Source organism: Heterodontus francisci, chromosome 6 (assembly GCF_036365525.1).
Source record: "Heterodontus francisci isolate sHetFra1 chromosome 6, sHetFra1.hap1, whole genome shotgun sequence".
Taxonomy (NCBI): Eukaryota; Metazoa; Chordata; class Chondrichthyes; order Heterodontiformes; family Heterodontidae; genus Heterodontus; species Heterodontus francisci.
In genome coordinates, this window is record NC_090376.1 from 47,224,436 (window position 1) to 47,245,302 (window position 20,867).

A 20,867-nucleotide genomic window follows, 5' to 3' on the forward strand; every position below is an offset into this window, starting at 1 on the left:
TTGGTCTCCTTATCTGAGGAAGGATGTTCTTGCTATAGAGGGAGTGCAGTGAAGGTTTACCAGACTGATTCCTAGGATGGCGGGACTGACGTATGAGGAGAGATTGAGTTGGTTAGGATTATATTCGCTGGAGTTCAGTGAGTGAGGGGGGGATCTCATTAGAAATCTATAAAATTCTATCAGGACTTGACAGGGTAGATGCAGGAAGGATGTTCCCGATGGTGCGGGAGTCCAGAACCAGGGGGTCATAGTCTAAGGATACGGAGTAAACCTTTCAGGACTGAGATGAGGGGAAATTTCTTCACCCAGAGAGTGGTGAGCCTGTGGAATTCGCTACCACAGAAAGCAGTTGAGGCCAAAACATTGTATGTTTTCAAGAAGGAGTTAGATATAACTCTTGGGTTTAAAGGTATCAAAGGGTATGGGGTGAAAGTGAGAACAGGTTACTGAGTTGGATGATCAGCCATGATCATAATGAATGGTGGAGCAGGCTCGAAGGGCCGAATGGCCTACTCCTGCTCCTATTTTCTATGTTTCTATGGTTAGCTAACAGGAAACAGAGAGTAGGCCTAAATTGATCATTTTCTGGTTGGCAAGATGTAACAAGTGGTGTGCCGCAGCGATCTGTGCTGGGGCATCAATGTTTTACAATTTATATAAATAACTTGGATGAAGTGACCGAAGGTATGGTTGCTAAATTTGCTGATGACACAAAGACAGATAGGAAATTAAGTTGCAAAGAGGACATAAGGAGGCTATAGACAGGTTAAGTGAGTGGGCAAAGATCTGGCAAATGGAGTATAATGTGGGAAAATGAGAAATTGTCCATTTTGGCAGGAAGAATAGAAAAGAAGCATATTATCTAAATGTTGAGAGATTGCAGAGCTCTGAGATGCAGAGGGATCTGGGTGTCCGAGTGCATGAATTGCAAAAGGTTAGAATGCAGGTACAACAACTAATTAGGAAAGCTAATAGAATGTTATTGTTTATTGCAAGGGGAATTGAATACAAAAGTAGGGGAATTGAATACAAAAGTCGGGAAGTTGTGCTTCAGGGCATTGGTGAGACCACATCTGGAGTACTGTGTACAGTATTGGTCTTTTTTCAGGAAGGATGTAAATGTATTGGAGGCAGTTCAGAGAAGGTTCACTGGCTAATACCTGGAATGGCGGGTTGTCTTATGAGGAAAGGTTGGACAGGCGAGGCTTGTATTTGCTGGAGTTTAGAAGAGTAAGAGGTGACTTGATTGAAACATATAAGATCCTGAGGGGTCTTGACAGGGTGGATGTGGAAAGGATGTTTCTTCTTGTGGGAGAATCTAGAACCAGGGGTCACTGTTTAAAAATAAGGGGTTGGTCATTTAAGAAAGAGATGGGGAGAAATTATTTCTCTCAGAGGGTCTTGAGTCTTTGGAACACTCTTCCTCAAAAGCAGTGGAAGCAGAGTCTTTGAATATTTTTAAGGCAGAGGTAGATAGATTCTTGATAAGCAAGGGGGTGAAAGGTTATCGGTAGGAATTTGGTGTTGAGGTTACAGTCAGATCTGCCATGATCTTGTTGAATGGTGGAGCAGTTTTGAGGGGCCGAGTGGTCTACTCCTGCTCCGAATTCAGATGTTCCTAAGTCCAGAATTGCCCCTTCTCTTGTCAGGCTGCCTACATACTGGCTACAAAAATTGTCTTGAATGCATTGTAAGAATTCAGATTTCTTTAAATTTCATCCATAGTAAGTTTGATGTTATTGAACATACGAATTAGGAGTAGGAGTAAGCCACTCGGCCCCTTGAGCCTGCTCCACCATTCAATAAGTTCATGGCTGAACTGATTACTCCACATTTCCATCTACCCCCGATAACCCCTTAATCCACAGCACATATAACTCCCTCAAAGAACTCCAATAAATTGATTAAACATGATTTCCCTTTCACAAAACCATGTTGACTCTGCCTGATTACCTTGAATTTTTCTAAATGCCCTCCCATAATATCTTTAATAATAGCTTCTAATATTTTCCCTGAGACAGATGTTAAGCCAACTGGCCTGTAGTTTCCTGCTTTCTGTTTCCCTCCATTTTTGAATAAAGGAGTTACATTGGCTATTTTCCAATCTAACAGCACCTTCCCCGAATCTAGGGGATTTTTGAAAACTAAAACTAGCGCATCAACTGTCTCACTAGCCACTTCTTTTAAGACCCTAGGATGAAGTCCACTAGGACCCAGGGCCTTGTCAGCCCACAGCTCCAACAATTCATTCAATACCACTTTCCTGGTGATTGTAATTTTCTTGAGTTCCTCCCTCCCTTCCATTTCCTGACTTACAGCTATTACTGGGATGTTACTTGTATCCTCTATAGTGAAGACCGATGCAAAATACCTGTTCAATTCATTCATTTTTCATTTCTATGTGCAATATTTTAGACAAATCTATCTGCATTGTGTCATCCCACACACATTTTTCCAAAAACATGTTTTCACATGGTTGTTGTCTTAAATGCAGAGGTATTATTAAGTTCCAGTTTTTTCGGTGAAGCAATTAGTTAGCATTTGTTAGTTTGGCATGTCTGATATTGGCAGTGTGCTTCCAAGCATTAGCCTTCCTCCCTCCAGAAACAGCAAAAGCAGAGTGCTTGGTGCTCTTGAACGGGAGGAGGCCCTGCATATAGAGGGCGCTGTGGAGCAGCACTGGCCGGAAGCCGGAAGTGAGCTTGTCAAGTTGCTCGGCTTGCGCAGGTGCTGTCTGTGGTACTAGGGAGGAGGGGATCGTGTTTGTGTGTTGAAGAATCGCCGGGCAGGAACATAAACTTTCATCTCTTTCTGTTTACCATTTTCCTCAATTGAAATGGAACACATCAGGACCCCGAAGGTGGGTGATTAACGCAGTTTGTAATCGCATGGTGTTTTGCAAGAATGGTTTTTTCGGTAATTGTTTATTTGGGCCCTGTCAGAGCTGCTGAATCCCAGGGTATTTATTGGTGAATAAAGCGGTGTAATAGTGCCAGGTGGAGCGAGTAGGCTTATACTATTCTACAAAGCAGTTCACCATGAAATTGCTATTGATCCACCATATGTTAGACAGGCAGTCGGCTGCAGGAAGGAAAACACCACACAGTTTGTGCCTCTCCAATGTCTCACGCAAGCATATCTGAACACCTTCATACCAAATACCATAAGAGACTGGAATAACCTCCCCGCGCCCCAGCAATAACTAACTAAACCCCACTTTTGTTAACGACTGAGGCAGGAAACTGTCAATTCAGTTCCATTATTCCACAGGTCATAGCATATTATTAAAGTTTTCCCACTTACTGGAAATTAGCCAAATTAAATACTTTATTAACCCCCCAGAATAAAACTGACCTACCAGGTATCTGTAAGCAATAACAAATTATTTATTAATAAACTAAATCTTAAATAATATTGTCTAAATGACTTTATAACTTATTTCTCTTAACCCTCATGCACACACACATACATTCAAAAAAAAAGGTTAACCGGTTTAAAAATGATGTTTCTTCGGAACAAATAAGTAGCGATGTTGTAAGTCCTGGTTATTTACATTCCTGGTTGGTTAGCTGTCCCAGGGTAGAATAATCAGATGTCACTCAATCTCCAGGTGAATTCAACGAACAGTCTTTAAGGGATAGGCGGTCAAAGGACTTTGGTTGCAGAAGGCGTCACACAGTTCTTTCAACAAGGAGTATAGAAACATGTCAGTTTGGATTTTGAAATTGGTAGTCTTTCAGTCGAAACTTTACTGAGAATTCCAGCAAACACAAACAGACAACAGACAGTCACTCCTGAAGCAGAGACTTCTGCGAGCTTGGAAGTAAAAAAAAATTTACTACCTCTAACAATGCAAATTTTTTCCCCAGGGTTTTTTCCTGTTTAGGCAATAATGCAGCCAGTAGTTCAATGTAGTTTTTCTGCCAAGACAGACAAAATTCTTCCTTTAGTGTAGAACACGCTTTGCTGATCTCCAGTCCAAACTGGATTTAGTCAGTCTTTACACACAGTCAAAAGTTACAATCCAACATGTAACCTCCTCTCTCTCCTGCTGTTGCCTAGGAAACGGGTGCAGCTGCTGGCACACTGTGCTCTTTAGTTTTTAAAGGCGCATTGTTTTTAAACAGAGTCTTGAAGGTGCACTGTTTTTAAACAGAGGGGAAAAAAGCAGTTCCATGACACTTCACAAACATTTAAAGTATACATGGAAAAGGAGAAACAAGAACAGGTAGTTTAGGGAAAGTACGCCACATGGAAGTCACATCACCTTTGGACAATGATGGTGCACAGCGATGTCCGGATACTATTCTGAGATCTCCTTGCAACTTCACTTCAATTAACGTACAGACATAGGGGCACATTGTGTTTAGCATATGTTCCACTCCAGGTCTGGGCTAGCTAATGTGTTACCGATAGATATGTATTTATAAACGTACCCACCTCTGTTACAGAACATGCAAATCTGTTGTGCAGCCATGAGGCTGCCCTTCCGATTAACATGTTTCCCCTTGATGTTGAGCTGTAGTTTTGAGAAGGATTAAGTAAGGAATTGTCATCACTAAATAGTGACACGTTTCCTTCAACAACTTGTATTTATATAGCGCCTTTAACGTAAAACATCCCAAGGTGCTTCGCAGCAGTGTTAGAAAGCAAGGTTTGACACAGAGCTACATAAGAAAATATTAGGTTAGATGCTCAAAAGCCTAGTCAAAGAGGTAGTTTTAGGAGCGTCATATAGAAGGAAAGAGAGATAGAAAGCTGTAAAGATTTAGGGAGGGAATTCCCGAGCTTAAGGCCTTGGCAGCTGAAGGCATGGCCACCAATGGTGGAGCAGTTAAAATTGGGGATGCTGAAGAGTCCAGAATTAGACGAGTGCAGATATCTTGGAGGGTTGTGGTGCTGGAGGAGATTTTAGAGATAGGGAGGGGCAAGGTCATAGAGGGATTTGAAAACAAGGATTGCTTAACCAGAAGCCAATGTAGGTCAGCGGGCACAGGGGTAAAAAGGGAACAGGACTTGCGCGAATAAGAACATGGGCAGCAGAGTTTTGAATGTCAAGTGTACGGAAGCTGGAATGTGGGAGATTAGCCAGGCTTGTATTGGAATAGTCAAGTCTGGAGGTAACAAAAACATAGATGAGTGTTTGAGCAGCAGATGGGCTGAGGCATGGGCAGAGTCAGCCAATGTTACCGAGGTGGAAATAGGAGGTCTTAGTGAAAGTGCAAATATGTGGTCAGAAGCTCATCTTGGGGTCAGGTATGACACCAAGGTTGCAAAAGTCTGCTTCAGCCTCAGACATTTTTCAAAATCTTCTAGTGACTGTCTCGCCAAACAGTAGATTATTTTTGAACTGTATCTTACTCTCCTGCATTGATACTGTAAATCTTCAATTTATAAATTATAACTTAATCACTTCAGTAACCACAATACTTTATTAATGGGATGCCAAGCTTGTTGTTTTCTAACTGGCATCTTGGTTCATTTTGGAAATAAATGCTGCACAAAAAGTCATCTTGATCATTCAGTCTTTTTCCACATGAGCCATATAATTATCTTTGATGTAATTATCTCTGATGCCCTATCACCTGTAGAGCAATCCGATCAATACCATTCCCCTGCTCTATCCCTGTAGCCCTACAAGTTTATTCCCCTTAAGTGCCTATCCAATTTCCTTTTGAAATCATGATCATTTCTGCTTCCACCACCCTCATAGGCAGCACATTCCAGGTCATTACTTCTCACTGCATAAAATAGTTCTCCTCACACCCAAACATTAAACCTGTGTCCCTAGTCCTTGTGCTGACAGCTAATGGGAATAGCTTTTCTTTGTCTTCCTTATCTAAACCTGTCATAATCTTGTACACCTCTATCTGATCTCCCCTCAATCTCTTTTGCTCCAATGAGAACAACCACTGCTTCTCCAACCTAATCTAGCTAAATTCCCTCATCCCTGGAACCATACGGGTAAATCTCCTGTGGACCCTCGCATCCTTCCTAAAGTGTTTTGACCAGAACTGGACGCAGTACTCCAAGTGAGGCCTAACCAGAGCTTTATAAAAATTCAGCTTAACTCTCTTGCTTTTGTACTCGATGCCTCTATTTATTAAGCCCAAGATCCCATATGCTTTTGCTAACGACTCTCTTAATCTGTTCTGCCACCTTCAAAGATCTATGCACATGAGCCCCTAGGTCCTTCTGTCCTGCACACTTTTTAGAGCTAGTGGAGTATGTATTACCTCTTTATTCCTTCTGCAAAAAATGCATCATCTCAGATTTCTCTATTAAATTCTATCTGCCACTTGTTTGCTTATTCTGCTAGCCTGTCTATTTCCTGTGGCAGTCGATTGGTATCATCCTCACTATTTGCCACACCTGCAAATTTGGTACCATCAACAAATTTTGAAATTTTACTATGTTCCAATATCCAAGTCATTTTTATATATATATTAAAAAAGCAGTGGTCCTAGCACTGACCCTTGGGGTGCACACTGTCTACCATCTTCCAGTCTGAAAAGCAACCATTTACCATGACTCACTTTTTGCATCCAAGCTGACACTGACCCTCCTACTCTTTGAGCTCAATTTTGTTAACCAGCTTTTTATGTCGTACTTTGTCAAATGCTTTCTTAAAATCCATATAGACAACATCCACTGCATTCCTTTCATCATCTTTCTCTGCTACTTCATCAAAAAGTTCAAATAGATTAGTCAAACAACATCTGAGTTTTACAAAATCTGTGCTGGCTCTTAATTAACTCATCTCTCCAAATTCCTTCAATTATTTTTCCTTGATTATTGTTTCGAAAGCCTTACCCACCACTGTTAAACTGCTGTTACAGGGAATGTCCTCACACCCTTTCTTAAATTCAGGATGTCACATTTGCCACTGTCCAATCCTTTGACACCTCCCCCATACTCGGGAAGATTGGAAGATCATGGCAAGACCTTCCACTATCTCCCACTTCCTTGAACAACCTGGGATGCAAGCCATCCGGACCAGGCAATTTATTCACTTTAAGCATAACCAGTCTTTCCAGTACATTCTACCTATCAATTTTCACCCCATCCATTACTTCTACCAATATTTTGTCAGTATCCTGTTCCTTAATAAACGCCGATACACAGTACTCATTAGTATTCCAGCCTTGCTCTGTGCATCTAAGCATCACCACCTTCATCCCTAATAGGCCCCACCCTACCTCTTACTACCCGCTTACTATATACATGCTGGTAGAAGATTTTTTGGGTTCCCTTTTATGTTAACTGCCATTCTATTCTTGTATTCTCTCTTTGTCAGTCTTATTTTCCTGTTCACTTCCCATCTCAACTTAATGTATTTGGCCTGGTTCTGGCTTGAACAATTCATCTGACTTGCATCATACACCCTCATCTTTTGTTTCATCAGATTCTCTATTTCCTTTGTCATCAAAGGAGCCCTGGCTTTGGTTCCCCTGCCTTTCCCTGTTGTTGGAATGTAACTAGCCCACACCTGAAACAGCTCGTGAAATATTACCCATTGCTCCTTTACAGTTTTTCCTGTACATCTTTGGTTCCATTTTACCCTGGCTAGATCCCTTCTTCTTCCATTGAAGTTAGCCCTCTTACAATTTAAAAGTTCTACTTTAGATTGCTCCTTGCTCTTCTCCATTCCTAATCTAAACCTTATGATCCAATGATCACTCTTACCCAAGTTTTCCCCCATAGACACTTGATCCACTTGGCGCACCTCAATCCCCAGCACCTGATCCAGCAATGCCTCCTTCCTGGATGGACGGGGAACATACTGATCAAGAAAGTTCTCGTGACACATTTCAGAAATTCCTCCTGCTCCTTTCCCTTTACTCTAACAGTATCCCGATCGATATTTGGGGAATTGAAGGTCCCAGTATTGCCACTCTATAGTTCTTGCACATCTCTGTGATGCAGAATGCCTTGTTTTGTTCAAAGTTTCAAAACGAGAGATGTATTTAGATGATAACCATTTTTATAGAATAATTGCTAAGCTTTATATAACAATATTTTCATTATTATCCTATTGACTTGGTATTCATTTTTTTTGCCATAGTAAGTATTTTTAGAATTCTGATAGAACCATTACATTTGCACTGGCAGAAGCTGAAATGTGACATTTGTTCAGGGTAGGCGGGTGGCGTAGTGGTATTATCACTGGACTAGTAGCCCAGTTAGGGTTTACTCCCTTAGCCTTGGTCTCTCCCGAGACGCCCACAAGGCTTGTTAGGGCCCACAAGGGTTGTTAGGGCCCCTACAAAGGTGCGAGGGGGAGGGGTGGAGGGAAGGGGGTGTGAGGGGGAGCTGGAAAGGGGGCTGTAAGGAGGTAGGGGGGGGAAGGGGGTGCAGGGGGAAGATGGAACAGGAACAGAAAATCCGGAGCGGAACCCCGTAGGCGGTCATGTGTCACCTTTGGCATGTTTCCGGCAGTTCCTGCAGCCAGACCGGTGCCAACGTCATGCTCTGCACTCCTTTGGACCCCACCAGAAAAGCCGAGAGGGGGGTTTTGACGCTTGGGCAACTCTCAACCTCCATGCATTCGCCCAGGCATGCGCCATGGAAAAGTCACTCCATAGTCGCCTCACAGCGACTGAAACAACACGAAGGCAGCAGTTACGAGTTATAAGTCCAGCTCAATTGGCATAGAGATTGGGCGCCACGGGTTGCCTTTGTTGGTGGGAGAGGTCATCACACCTCACTGGACAGCTACCGCCCGCCTCAAACCGGGCAGCCCCCGGTCAATAAGGTTCTGTCCCGCCACAGTCCACCTGCTTCAATGGGTGCTTGGAGCTCAGGGTCCTTGCCCGAAAAGTGGACTGCAACACCGCACCAAACAACATGAAAAAAGGAAAGAAGGTACCAGCCCTTCGCTTTGCAAGCTGGAGCGTCACAACTATGTGTCCTGGCCTGTCGGAAGACCTTACACAAATCAATGATTCTCGGAAGACCGCCATCATTAACAACGAGCTCAGTAGACTCAATGTAGACATTGCAGCACTTCAGGAGACACGCCTCCCCGCGAGTGGATCTCTAGCAGAGCAAGACTACACCACCTTCTGGCAGGGCAGGGATCCTGAAGAACCAAGACAGCATGCAGTGGGCTTCGCCATCAGAAACTCCTTGCTCAGCATGATAGAGCCTCCCTCAAATGGCTCGGAACGCATACTGTCCATCCGACTGCTCACCACCTCTGGTCCAGTACACCTACTCAGCATCTATGCTCCAACACTCTGCTTCCCACCTGAAGCTAAAGACCAGTTCTACGAGGAACTCCATAATCTCATTAGTAGCATCCCCAACACCGAACACCTGTTCCTGCTGGGGGACTTTAATGCCAGGGTTGGGGCCGACCATGACTCATGGCCCTCCTGCCTTGGGCGCTATGGCATTGGAAGGATGAATGAGAATGGGCAGAGACTGCTTGAGTTGTGTACCTATCATAACCTCTGCATCACCAACTCGTTCTTTCACACTAAACCCTGTCACCAGGTTTCATGGAGGCACCCAAGATCGCGTCGTTGGCACCAGCTAGACCTCATCGTCACAAGGCGAGTCTCCTTAAACAGTGTTCAAATCACACGCAGCTTCCACAGTGCGGACTGCGACACTGACCACTCCCTGGTGTGCAGCAAGGTTAGACTCAGACCAAAGAGGTTGCATCATTCCAAACAGAAGGGCCACCCGCGCATCAACACGAGCAGAATTTCTCATCCACAGCTGTTACAAAAATTTCTAAATTCACTTGTAACAGCCCTTCAAAACACTCCCACAGGCGATGCTGAGACCAAGTGGGCCCACATCAGAGACGCCATCTATGAGTCAGCTTTGACCACCGACGGCAAACGTGCGAGGAGAAATGCAGACTGGTTTCAATCTCATTGAAGAGCTGGAACCTGTTATAGCAGCTAAGCGCATTGCACTGTTGAACTACAAGAAAGCCCCCAGCGAGTTAACATCCGTAGCACTTAAAGCAGCCAGAAGCACTGCGCAAAGAACAGCCAGGCGCTGCGCAAATGACTACTGGCAACACCTATGCAGTCATATTCAGCTGGCCTCAGACACCGGAAACTTCAGAGGAATGTATGATGGCATTAAGAGAGCTTTTGGGCCAATGATCAAGAAGATCGCCCCCCTCAAATCTAAATCAGGGGACATAATCACTGACCAACGCAAGCAAATGGACCGCTGGGTTGAGCACTACCTAGAACTGTACTCCAGGGAGAATGTTGTCACTGAGACTGCCTTCAATGCAGCCCAGCCTCTACCAGTCATGGATGAGCTGGACACACAGCCAACAAAATCGGAACTCAGTGATGCCATTGATTCTCTAGCCAGCGGAAAAGCCCCTGGGAAGGACAGCATTGCTCCTGAAATAATCAAGAGTGCCAAGCCTGCTATACTCTCAGCACTACATGAACTGCTTTGCCTGTGCTGGGACGAGGGAGCAGTACCTCAGGACATGCGCGATGCCAATATCATCACCCTCTATAAAAACACAGGTCACCACGGTGATTGCAACAACTACCGTGGAATCTCCCTGCTCAGCATAGTGGGGAAAGTCTTTGCTCGAGTCGCTTTAAACAGGCTCCAGAAGCTGGCCGAGCGCGTCTACCCTGAGGCATAGTGTGGCTTTCGTGCAGAGAGATCGACCATTGACATGCTGTTCTCCCTTCATCAGATACAGGAGAAATGCTGTGAACAACAGATGCCCCTCTACATTGCTTTCGTTGATCTCACCAAAGCCTTTGACCTCGTCAGCAGACGTGGTCTCTTCAGACTACTAGAAAAGATTGGATGTCCACCAAAGCTACTAAATATCATCACCTCATTCCATGACAATACGAAAGGCACAATTCAACATAGCGGCACCTCATCAGAGCCCTTTCCTATCCTGAGTGGCGTGAAACAGGGCTGTGTTCTCGCACCCACACTTTTTGGGATTTTCTTCTCCCTGCTGCTCTCACATGCGTTCAAGTCTTCAGAAGAAGGAATTTTCCTCCACACAAGATCAGGGGGCAGGTTGTTCAACCTTGCCCATCTAAGAGTGAAGTCCAAAGTACGGAAAGTCCTCATCAGGGAACATCCTCTTTGCTGACGATGCTGCTTTAACATCTCACACTGAAGAGTGCCTGCAGAGTCTCATTGACAGGTTTGCGGCTGCCTGCAACGAATTTGGCCGAACCATCAGCCTCAAGAAAACGAACATCATGGGGCAGGATGTCAGAAATGCTCCATCCATCAATATCGGCGACCACGCTCTGGAAGTGGTTCAAGAGTTCACCTACCTAGGCTCAACTATCACCAGTAACCTGTCTCTAGATGCAGAAATCAACAAGCGCATGGGAAAGGCTTCCACTGCTATGTGCAGACTGGCCAAGAGAGTGTGGGAAAATGGCGCACTGACACAGAACACAAAAGTCCGAGTGTATCAAGCCTGTGTCCTCAGTACCTTGCTCTATGGCAGCGAGGCCTGGACAACGTATGTCAGCCAAGAGCGACGTCTCAATTCATTCCATCTTCGCTGCCTCCGGAGAATACTTGGCATCAGGTGGCAGGACCGTATCTCCAACACAGAAGTCCTCGAGGCGGCCAACATCCCCAGCTTAGACACACTACTGAGTCAGCGGCGCTTGAAATGGCTTGGCCATGTGAGCAGCATGGAATAGGGCAGGATCCCCAAAGACACATTGTACAGCGAGCTCGCCACTGGTATCAGACCCACCAGCCATCCAGGTCTCCGCTTTAAAGACGTCTGCAAACGCGACATGAAGTCCTGTGACATTGATCACAAGTCGTGGGAGTCAGTTGCCAGCATTCGCCAGAGCTGGCGGGCAGCCATAAAGGCGGGGCTAAACTGTGGCGAGTCGAAGAGACTTAGCAGTTGGCAGGACAAAAGACAGAAGCGCAAGGGGAGAGCCAACTGTGTAACAGCCCCGACAAACAAATTTTTCTGCAGCACCTGTGGAAGAGCCTGTCACTCTAGAATTGGCCTTTATAGCCACTCCAGGCGCTGCTCCACACACCACTGACCACCTCCAGGCGCTTACCCATTGTCTCTCGAGATAAGGAGGCCAAAGAAGGAGTAACCCAGAGACCCAGGGTATTTCTCTGGGGACATGGGTTCGAATCCCACCACAGCAGAAGTTGGAATTTGAATTCAATTAATAAATCTGGAATTAAAAGCTAGTCTAATGATGGCTATGAAACCATTGTCGATTGTTGTAAAAACCCATCTGGTTCAGTAATGTCCTTTTAGGGAAGGAAATCTGCTGGTCTGGCCGACATGTGACTCCCGACCCAAAGCAATGTGGTTAACTCTTACATGCCCTCTGAAATGGCCAAGCAAGCCACTCAGTTGTACCTAACCGCTATGAAGTCAATAAAAAGGAATGAAACCGGATGGACCACCCGGCATTGACCTCGGCACCGGAAACGACAATGGCAAACCCAGCCCTGTAGACCCTGCAAAGTCCTCCTTACTAACATCTGGGGGCTTGTGCCAAAGTTGAGAGAGCTGTCCCACAGACTAATCAAGCAACAGCCTGACATAGTCTTACTCACGGAATCATACCTTACAGACAATGTCCCAGACACTGCCATCACCATCCCCGGGTATGTCTTGTTCCACTGGCAGGACAGACCCACCAGCGGTGGCGGCACAGTGGTCTACAGTCGGGAGGGTGTTGCCCTGGGAGTCCTCAACATCGACTCTGGACCCCATGAAGTCTCATGGCATCAGATCAAACATGGGCAAGGTAACCTCCTACTGATTACCACCTACCTCCCTCCCTCAGCTGATAACTCAGTACTCCTCCATGTTGAACACCACTTGGAGGAAGCACTGAGGGTGGCAAGGGCACAAAATGTACTCTGGGTGGGGGACTTCAATGTCCATCACCAAGAGTGGTTCGGTAGCACCAATACTGACCGAGCTGGCTGAGTCCTAAAGGACATAGCTGCTAGTCTAGGTCTGCGGCAGGTGGTGAGGGAACCAACACGAGGGAAAAACATACTTGACCTCATCCTCACCAATCTGCCTGCCGCAAATGCTTCTGTCCATGACTATTGGTAGGAGTGACCACCGCACAGTCCTTGTGGAGACGATGTCCCGCCTTCACATTGAGGATACCGTCTATCGTGTTGTGTGGCACTATCACCGTGCTAAATGGGATAGATTTCGAACAGATCTAGCAATGCAAAACTGGGCATCCATGAGGCTCTGTGGGCCAACAGCAGCAGCAGAATTGTCCTCAACCACAATCTGTCACCTCATGGCCTTATATCACCCACTCTACCATTACCATCAAGCCAGGAGACCAACCCTGGTTCAATGAAGAGTGCAGGAGGGCATGCCAGGAGCAGCACCAGGCATACCTCAAAATGAGGTGTCAACCTGTTGAAACTACAACACAGGACAATCTGCGTGCCAAACTGCGTACGCAGCATGCGATAGACAGAACTAAGCGATCCCATAACCAACGGATCAGATCTAAGCTCTGCAGTCCTGCCACATCCAGCCGTGAATGGTGGTGGACAATTAAACAACTAACTGGAGGAGGTGGCTCCACAAATATCCCCATCCTCAATGATGGGGGAGCCCAGCACATCAGTGCAAAAGATAAGGCTGAAGCATTTGCAACAATCTTCAACCAGAAGTGCCGAGTTGATGATCCATCGCGTCCTCCTCCTGAAGTCCCCAGCATCACAGATGCCAGACTTCAGCCAATTCGATTCACTCCGCGTGATATCAAGAAATGACTGAAGGGACTGGATACTACAAATGATATGGGCCCTGATAATATTCCGGCAATAGTACTGGAGACATGTGCTCCAGAACTTGCCGCACCCCTAGCCAAGCTGTTCCACTACAGCTACAACACTGGCATCTACCCTGCAATGTGGAAAATTGCCCAGGTCTGTCCTGTACACAAAAAGCAGGACAAGGCCAACCAGGCCAGTTACCGCCCCATCAGCCTACTCTCAATCATCAGTACAGTGATGGAAGGTGTCATCAACAGTGCCATCAAGCGGCACTTGCTTAGCAATAACCTGCTTGGTGACGCTGAGTTTGGGTTCCGCCAGGGCCACTCAGCTCCTGACCTCATTGCAGCCTTGGTTCAAACATGGACAAAAGAGCTGAACTCGTGAGGTGAGAGTGACTGCCCTTGACATCAAGGCAGCATTTGACCGAGTATGGCATCAAGGAGCCCTAGCAAAACTGAGGTCAATGGGAATCAGGGGGAAAACCCTCCGCTGGCTGGAGCCATACCTAGCACAAAGATGGTTGTGGTTGTTGGAGGTCAATCATCTGAGCTCCAGGGCATCACTGCAAGAGTTCCTCAGAATAGTGTCCTAGGCCCAACCATCTTCAGCTGCCTCATCAATGACCTTCCTTCAATCATTAGGTCAGAAGTGGGGATATTCGCTGATTGCACAATGTTCAGCACCATTCGTGACACCTCAGATACTGAAGCAGTCCGTGTAGAAATGCAGCAAGACCTGGGCAATATCCAGGCTTGGGCTGATGTGTGGCGCAAATGTTACTTGCCACTTAAGTACCAGGCAATGACCATCTCCAACAAGAGAGAATCTAACCATCTCCCCTTGACATTCAATGGCATTACCATCGCTGAATCCCCCACTATCAACATCCTAGGGGCTACCATTGACCAGAAACTGAACTGGAGTAGCTATATAAATACTGTGGCTACAAGAGCAGGTCAGAGGCTCGGAATCCTGAGGCAAGTAACTCACCTCCTGACTCCCCAAAGCCTGTCCACCATCTACAAGGCACAAGTCAGGTGTGTGATGGATTACTCTCCACTTGCCTGGATGGGTGCAGCTCCAACAACAGTCAAGAAGTTCGACACCATCCAGGACAAAGCAGCCCGCTAGATTGGCACCCCATCTACAAACATTCACTCCCTCCACCGCCGCCGCACAGTGGCAGCTGTGTGTACCATCTACAAGATGCAATGCAGCAAGGCTCCTTTGACAGCACCTTCCAAACCCATGACCTCTACCAACAAGGAGGACAAGGGCAGCAAATACATGGGAACACCACCACCTGCAAGTTCCCCTCCAAGTCCCACACCATCCTGATTTGGAACTATATCACCGTTCCTTCACTGTCGCTGGATCAAAATCCTGGAACTCCCTTCCTAACAGCACTGTGGGTATACCTACCCCAAATGGACTGCAGCGGTCAAGAAGGCAGCTCACCACTACCTTCTCAAGGGCAATTAGGGATGGGCAATAAATGCTGGCCTGGCCAGTGATGCCCACATCCCGTGAATGAATTTAAAAAAAGATGAGGTTTAAATGTGTGTATGTACTTCCAAGAAATGATTTCTTCCTTCTGTCAAGATATTTTTGTCATACCTGCCTGTCATAAAGTATAACAAGCTATACATTATCTCTCTCTTGCTCACTGTGTCCTGCCAGCTCCGAGGTAGGTGGCAATGTGTTATTTGGTTCTCCTGCTTCCTGTTAACACAATAGGTGGTACTGTGCTCTCAGCACTGTCACATCTGAGGCCCATTCGTTTTCAGGCTGTTGTTGCTTTAATTTTGATGTTATGTTCCTTTGAGTGGGAACAATTTTAAGTTTTTTGAATGCTTTGGATGCTTTTAAAAATATTAATTTGTTAATATTCTTAGAAATGCTTGGCAAGCATGTGAACCTGGCTTGTTAGACTGGGGAGGTAAGATTTCCTATAGTGGTTTCTAATGCTCTTATGGTAACTCTTCTGCTTTTTGAATATATCTCTCGCATGCAACAGTTGTGAACCTTGTTGAGAGGCTGTATTCTCTAGAGTTTCAAAGAATGAGAGGTGATCTCATTGAAACCTACAAAATACTTAAAGGGGTAGAAAAGGTAGATGCAACTAAGATGCTTCCCCTGGTTGGGGAGTCTAGAACCAGGGGACACAATTTCAAAATAAGATGGAAGCCACAGACAGAGATTCGGGCAGTGATAGTGTGTACACATAAAGGCATTAGAGTTATAGCCAGAGCCAGCTTTTGCTGGAGAGATCCAGGCAGGCGCATGTGATTAACGAGGATTGGGAGACTGTCAAAAATGTACTAAAATTCTTTACTCAGATGGTTGTGAATCTTTGGAATTCTCTACCCCAGAGGATTGTGGAAGCTCAGTCATTGAGTTTGTTTAAAGCAAAGATTGACAAATATCTAAATACCAATGACATAAGGGGAGATGAGGATAGTGTGGGAAAAAGGCATTGAAGTGGATGATCAGTCATGATCATATTGATTGGCAGGGCAGGCTTAATGGGCTGAATGGCCTACTCCTGTTCCTATAGCCCCCTCCCCCCCCCCCCCCCCCCACCTTCTCCATATATATTTTTGAAGTGTTTAAGAAATAAAGCTGGTTCTCGATTTGAACTTTGATATTGCATGACTGAAAGGATTTCCCATGCAAATGGTGCTGTTTACTATTTAAAGAAAACAGGGCTTTTCGGCAGACCATTTGAAAGCACTGGAGATTTTTTAAATAATCTGGGAGTTGAAGAGGAAGATATCTCATTCACCCCTCTTCACGCCTCAAATGACTTGCCTTGCACATCTGTCTGTTCTGTCCTATTGCCTTTTTCCAGCTCTACCCTGAGTGCCTAAGTCTTACTCTCTCGTGATTCTTGTTACTGCCACTTCCTAAGGCCCATTTATTTCTTCCTTCTTGCGATAGTATTACCTCTTGGAATCAAAGCATCATAGAATTTTACAGCACAGAGAATACACCCATCATACCTATAGGCCGGAATTTTACAGTGGATGGACAGGAGCCAGACTCCGACGTGAAAATTGGTGGCAAACCAGCTTCCGCTCAGCCAGGGGATCCGTCCCGTCTTTTGTGGATCCCCGGCTTTAATTGTCCCAAGGCAGGACTTTCACCCACTTGAGGGAGGAGGTCCTGCCTCGATGGGCTGCCAGCCAGTCAGCGGGCTGGCAGCTTTTAGTCCCAGCAGCGCCACCGGGAGCGGTGACCACTGCTGGGACTGCAGCCCAGCCGATGTCATGGATTGAGGAGGGAAGCTAAGTAGGGGCATGCCTCACCAGGGGAATCGGTCCTTCCCTGGTGAGGCTGGAGTGGTCGTTTGGGGGAAAGGGGGTGTCTTGGGTCCCGGGGTGGGTTGGGAGATGGGGGTGGCCCTCAATCGGGCAACCAGTGCTTGACTGCCATGCACCCCCTCCTCACCCCCCCCCCCCCCCCCCACCCCACCCGGGGCATGGAAAGGCCAGCAGCTATCGTTGGGCGGCCTTTCATGTCCCCAGCACACCCGCTTTCCAGTGGTAAAATACCCGTGGAGGCAGACGAGGGCCCACTTAAGGGCCTTGGTTGGCCTTGGGCGGGCAGGCCATTTCCTCCCCCCCCCCCCACCTGACCACCGTAAACTTGTCCGGAGGCAGAATCGGGGTGGGTCGGCCTCCTGGAGCCTGCCGCTCAATTTTACGCTGCCCCCACACCATCATCCGACCCACTAGGGCGGAGTAAAATTCTGACTGTAGTGTCAGTGTTATTAAGAACTTGAGTAATTTGGTCCTGTTTGTCGTATGTTATGGGGTGACTGGCTCATTCTTAACCCCGTTCACATACTGCTATTCATTTGTCATAATTGTCTCTCAAATCTTTCTTGCAGGTAGAGCAGGTGAAGTGCTTAGATCGCTTCAGCAGTAACAAGTCAACTACTGGAACTTTGCATCTTACTACAACCCATTTAATTTATATGGAGTCAACTACAGACAATCCAAAGGAAATTTGGGTATGTTCTTGTGTATATACACAATTGTGCTAAATGATGCTTCAAGGTTGCACCTCTACTTTAGTATGAAGAAAATTTCCAATACTGAAAATCATGAACTAAAATTGCAACAATTGAGTAAAGCACCAGAGAATTTATTTACTGACAAAATAAGTATACTTTTCAGTATTTTATTTAGAAAATCAAGCTATGAAATATATTTTGCAGAAAACATTATGTTGCAGAAGCATTGTATTGTAATCAAGAAGTACTTTATAAATAGTCGTTTGATAGTACAGAACTTGAGTATTGCTAAAAATAGACATTTTGTCGAAGTTTTTCATCTTGCACTCATGAGGACAATTCGCAAGAATAGTAATATAAGGGAGAGCAACAATTTTATGTGTGAGAAGAGAGTGCTGATTGGTTGGCTAGTGGACTCTGATTGGTAGAGGCATTACCATGGAGAATGCATCAGTTTATGGTGACTGACAGTTAACTGCCAAGCTTTGTTTGAAATTTAAACCAGGCAGCTTGACATTGGTCACGGCATTGCCTGAGGAATGAACCAGCAAATGCCTGTCACTTACTTTGTTTAGCTGAAACAGATGCAGTGTGTGTACATGTTCTTTCTGTCTGCAAAGAACAGAGTCCTGTGTATTAATATATGTAGCTTCCAGTACACGCAAATGCGCCACACTCCGAGCCTGACTGCCAATCTTAAATTGGTTGTCAGCGTAATTCTTATAACACTGAGGATTATTTAGCAAATGTTGTCCAATCGTGAAATCATATCTAATATTGGACACTGTGTTTTGAGTTTTGCAAACACAGGCTGGTTAGGTACAGCTTGTACCTTGCCTGTTGCGACCATCTGAAGGGACATGTTGTTTAATACGATCCGCCAGTCTTTGGGACATGCGGTCTATATACCTAGCATCACACTGACATTGAAATTCATATATCACATTACTCATTTTTGTGATAGGCAGAAAGTCTTTTTGGCTTGACAGCAGCATCCTGTTAATGGCGAACACCACATGAGGCTACTGCATAGTAGTAGCGTGAAACAGCTGTTGCTCAAATTTTTCAGCAGTACTCAAGTACTTTATAGTTAATTTTCTTTGAACAAAGTTCTTTTTTGCCAAATATTTCACTCCCTTAGGTCTCCATGCCATAGACCATTTCCTGACTAATACCAGGAACCTCCTCTCCAGCCAGCTGTTTGTAACTCAGCAAGAGAAGCTAAGTTAATCAACCTAGATTTTTTTTTTCTAGGAAGCAATTTAATTCTGCACTCTTTCCCCCCCCCCCCCCCCCCCACCCCCCCCAGCTGCCATCAGTTGTACAGTCAATTAAGTACATGCCTTGTAAAAATTTGCAAGTGCAAATGTACTTTTCTCGAGTTGAGCATTTGGAGCTCTTATTTTATGGAAGTATGCCATGTTTATTTTGATTCTCTTTGCTGTTAGTTTTGTCTAGTGTCTATTACTTTGAATCACTTTGATGCATAAAATGTAACTGCAATAAATAAGTACGGTATCATGCATTGTACCTTTTATTTTGGTTTGAGGATTAGAGGCATGATAGCATGTAGAATAAAACATCATTGCAGTTTGAAGGTATTGCAGTATTCAAGTTATATTATTTTCCCCATGGATGTCAAATTGAAGTCCCTGCCACATATAGTTAGCATTGCCAAGAGCTCTGGCTTATGAAATGTTTGAATCGTGGTTGTCTTGCTGTCCTATTTTATTCTTCCTGTACTGTACTATGTCTTGTTGCTTGTCACTTTTGCTGATGCACCCCCCCCACCCAACCCTCAAATTTTTCCCTGGCGTCATCATTGCTGTGGACATTGAGGAGTATTAAATGTTTCAATGGCCAAGAAGCTTGTGCAGTTAATCATAAAACAATCAACTGCATAGAGCTGGTATCCTATTAAAATGCAGAATTTTTTTTTTGCTTTCCAAGTAAGCACAGAAACTGCCTGTCACACTACTGTGGTAAGTGTTAAGGCCTGTTGCAATCAAACTCCATTGCTATACCCCACCCCGCAAGCTCCAATCTGCTGGACTCCCTGCCGGAGGTCAGAAAATTGCCTGACATCGGGGTATGTTACATTAGGTGAAGTCCCACTCCGATACGCTTCCACTGACATACCATTTGAGCAGAAGGTCTAGGCCAAGATGTTTACAAGAATCTGTTTTGAAGTTCAGATTTAGTCCCCACCTCATTCAAATTTCTTATAAGGCTTGTACAGAAACTCTCTTCAAATTCTTTTTAGTTTAGTTGGATTTAATGTTTATGGTGCTTAATATCATAAGTTGCTAAATTAACTATTGATGTCGGTATAATGGATACTGTGATGACACCATGCAGTGTCTGTCGCTGAGGAAGTGGTCTACCTGCTCTCAAACCTCCACAGTGCTGCTCAGAATCTAGCTATAAGGAAGTGGACAAACATGGCATGCTGATAACTCACTTTACTGAATTCTCTGTGGAGAAATGCCTGATTTTTATTTGGCTATTCATTGTAATGTAGCTGGCACTGTTCTAGGCAAATTCCACCTCTCCATGACAGTGAACGCATCAGTACTGCCTGTAATAAGTATTTTTGAAAACTATAACTGTAGGAAGAATGTAGTTCTGTGAGTTTCTTCAACACACATTTCAGCAGGACAGCTGTGATGGCAAACACTATGGGGAGTGCCACAATTTTTTCTTCCCTGAAAGCAAAATTGTGTTTATTGTTAAAAGGCATTTGTTCGGCCATGCTCAGGGTCATGACAGGAATGTAATCTATTTCCCAGACTGCACTAATGGTCTTCTCCACAAATGTAAATTCTTGAAATATTACCCAAGCCTAAAATTCTGTGTGACAACAATTTCTGTTATCATTCTGATTTAATGAGAAATCTTATTCACGAGTTCGCAGCAGGTTAACTTGACAGTTTAGATGCGGCAGCTCTTCCCATCGCAGGACCAATTCATTCTGAATCGCTTGCAGAGTTTCAACATCAATTTGAAAGTTGTCTTTTGCTAGATTCTGTTTTCGATTCTAGTGACAGAAATTAATTTGGCTGTCTAACTGCTATCA

General features: G+C 45.1%; 1 protein-coding gene across 1 annotated transcript in view; it reads left to right on the forward strand.

Moving 5' to 3' along the window:
• Positions 1-2,714: 2,714 nt before the first annotated feature.
• The window catches only part of LOC137371288 (myotubularin-related protein 6-like), a 58,332-nt gene continuing 40,179 nt past the window's right edge, over positions 2,715-20,867 (forward strand). The window contains exons 1-2 of the mRNA XM_068033610.1: positions 2,715-2,860; positions 17,666-17,788. Coding sequence (XP_067889711.1) covers positions 2,837-2,860; positions 17,666-17,788 — 147 coding nt within the window. The 5' untranslated portion in view covers positions 2,715-2,836. The remainder of the gene's footprint in view (positions 2,861-17,665; positions 17,789-20,867) is intronic.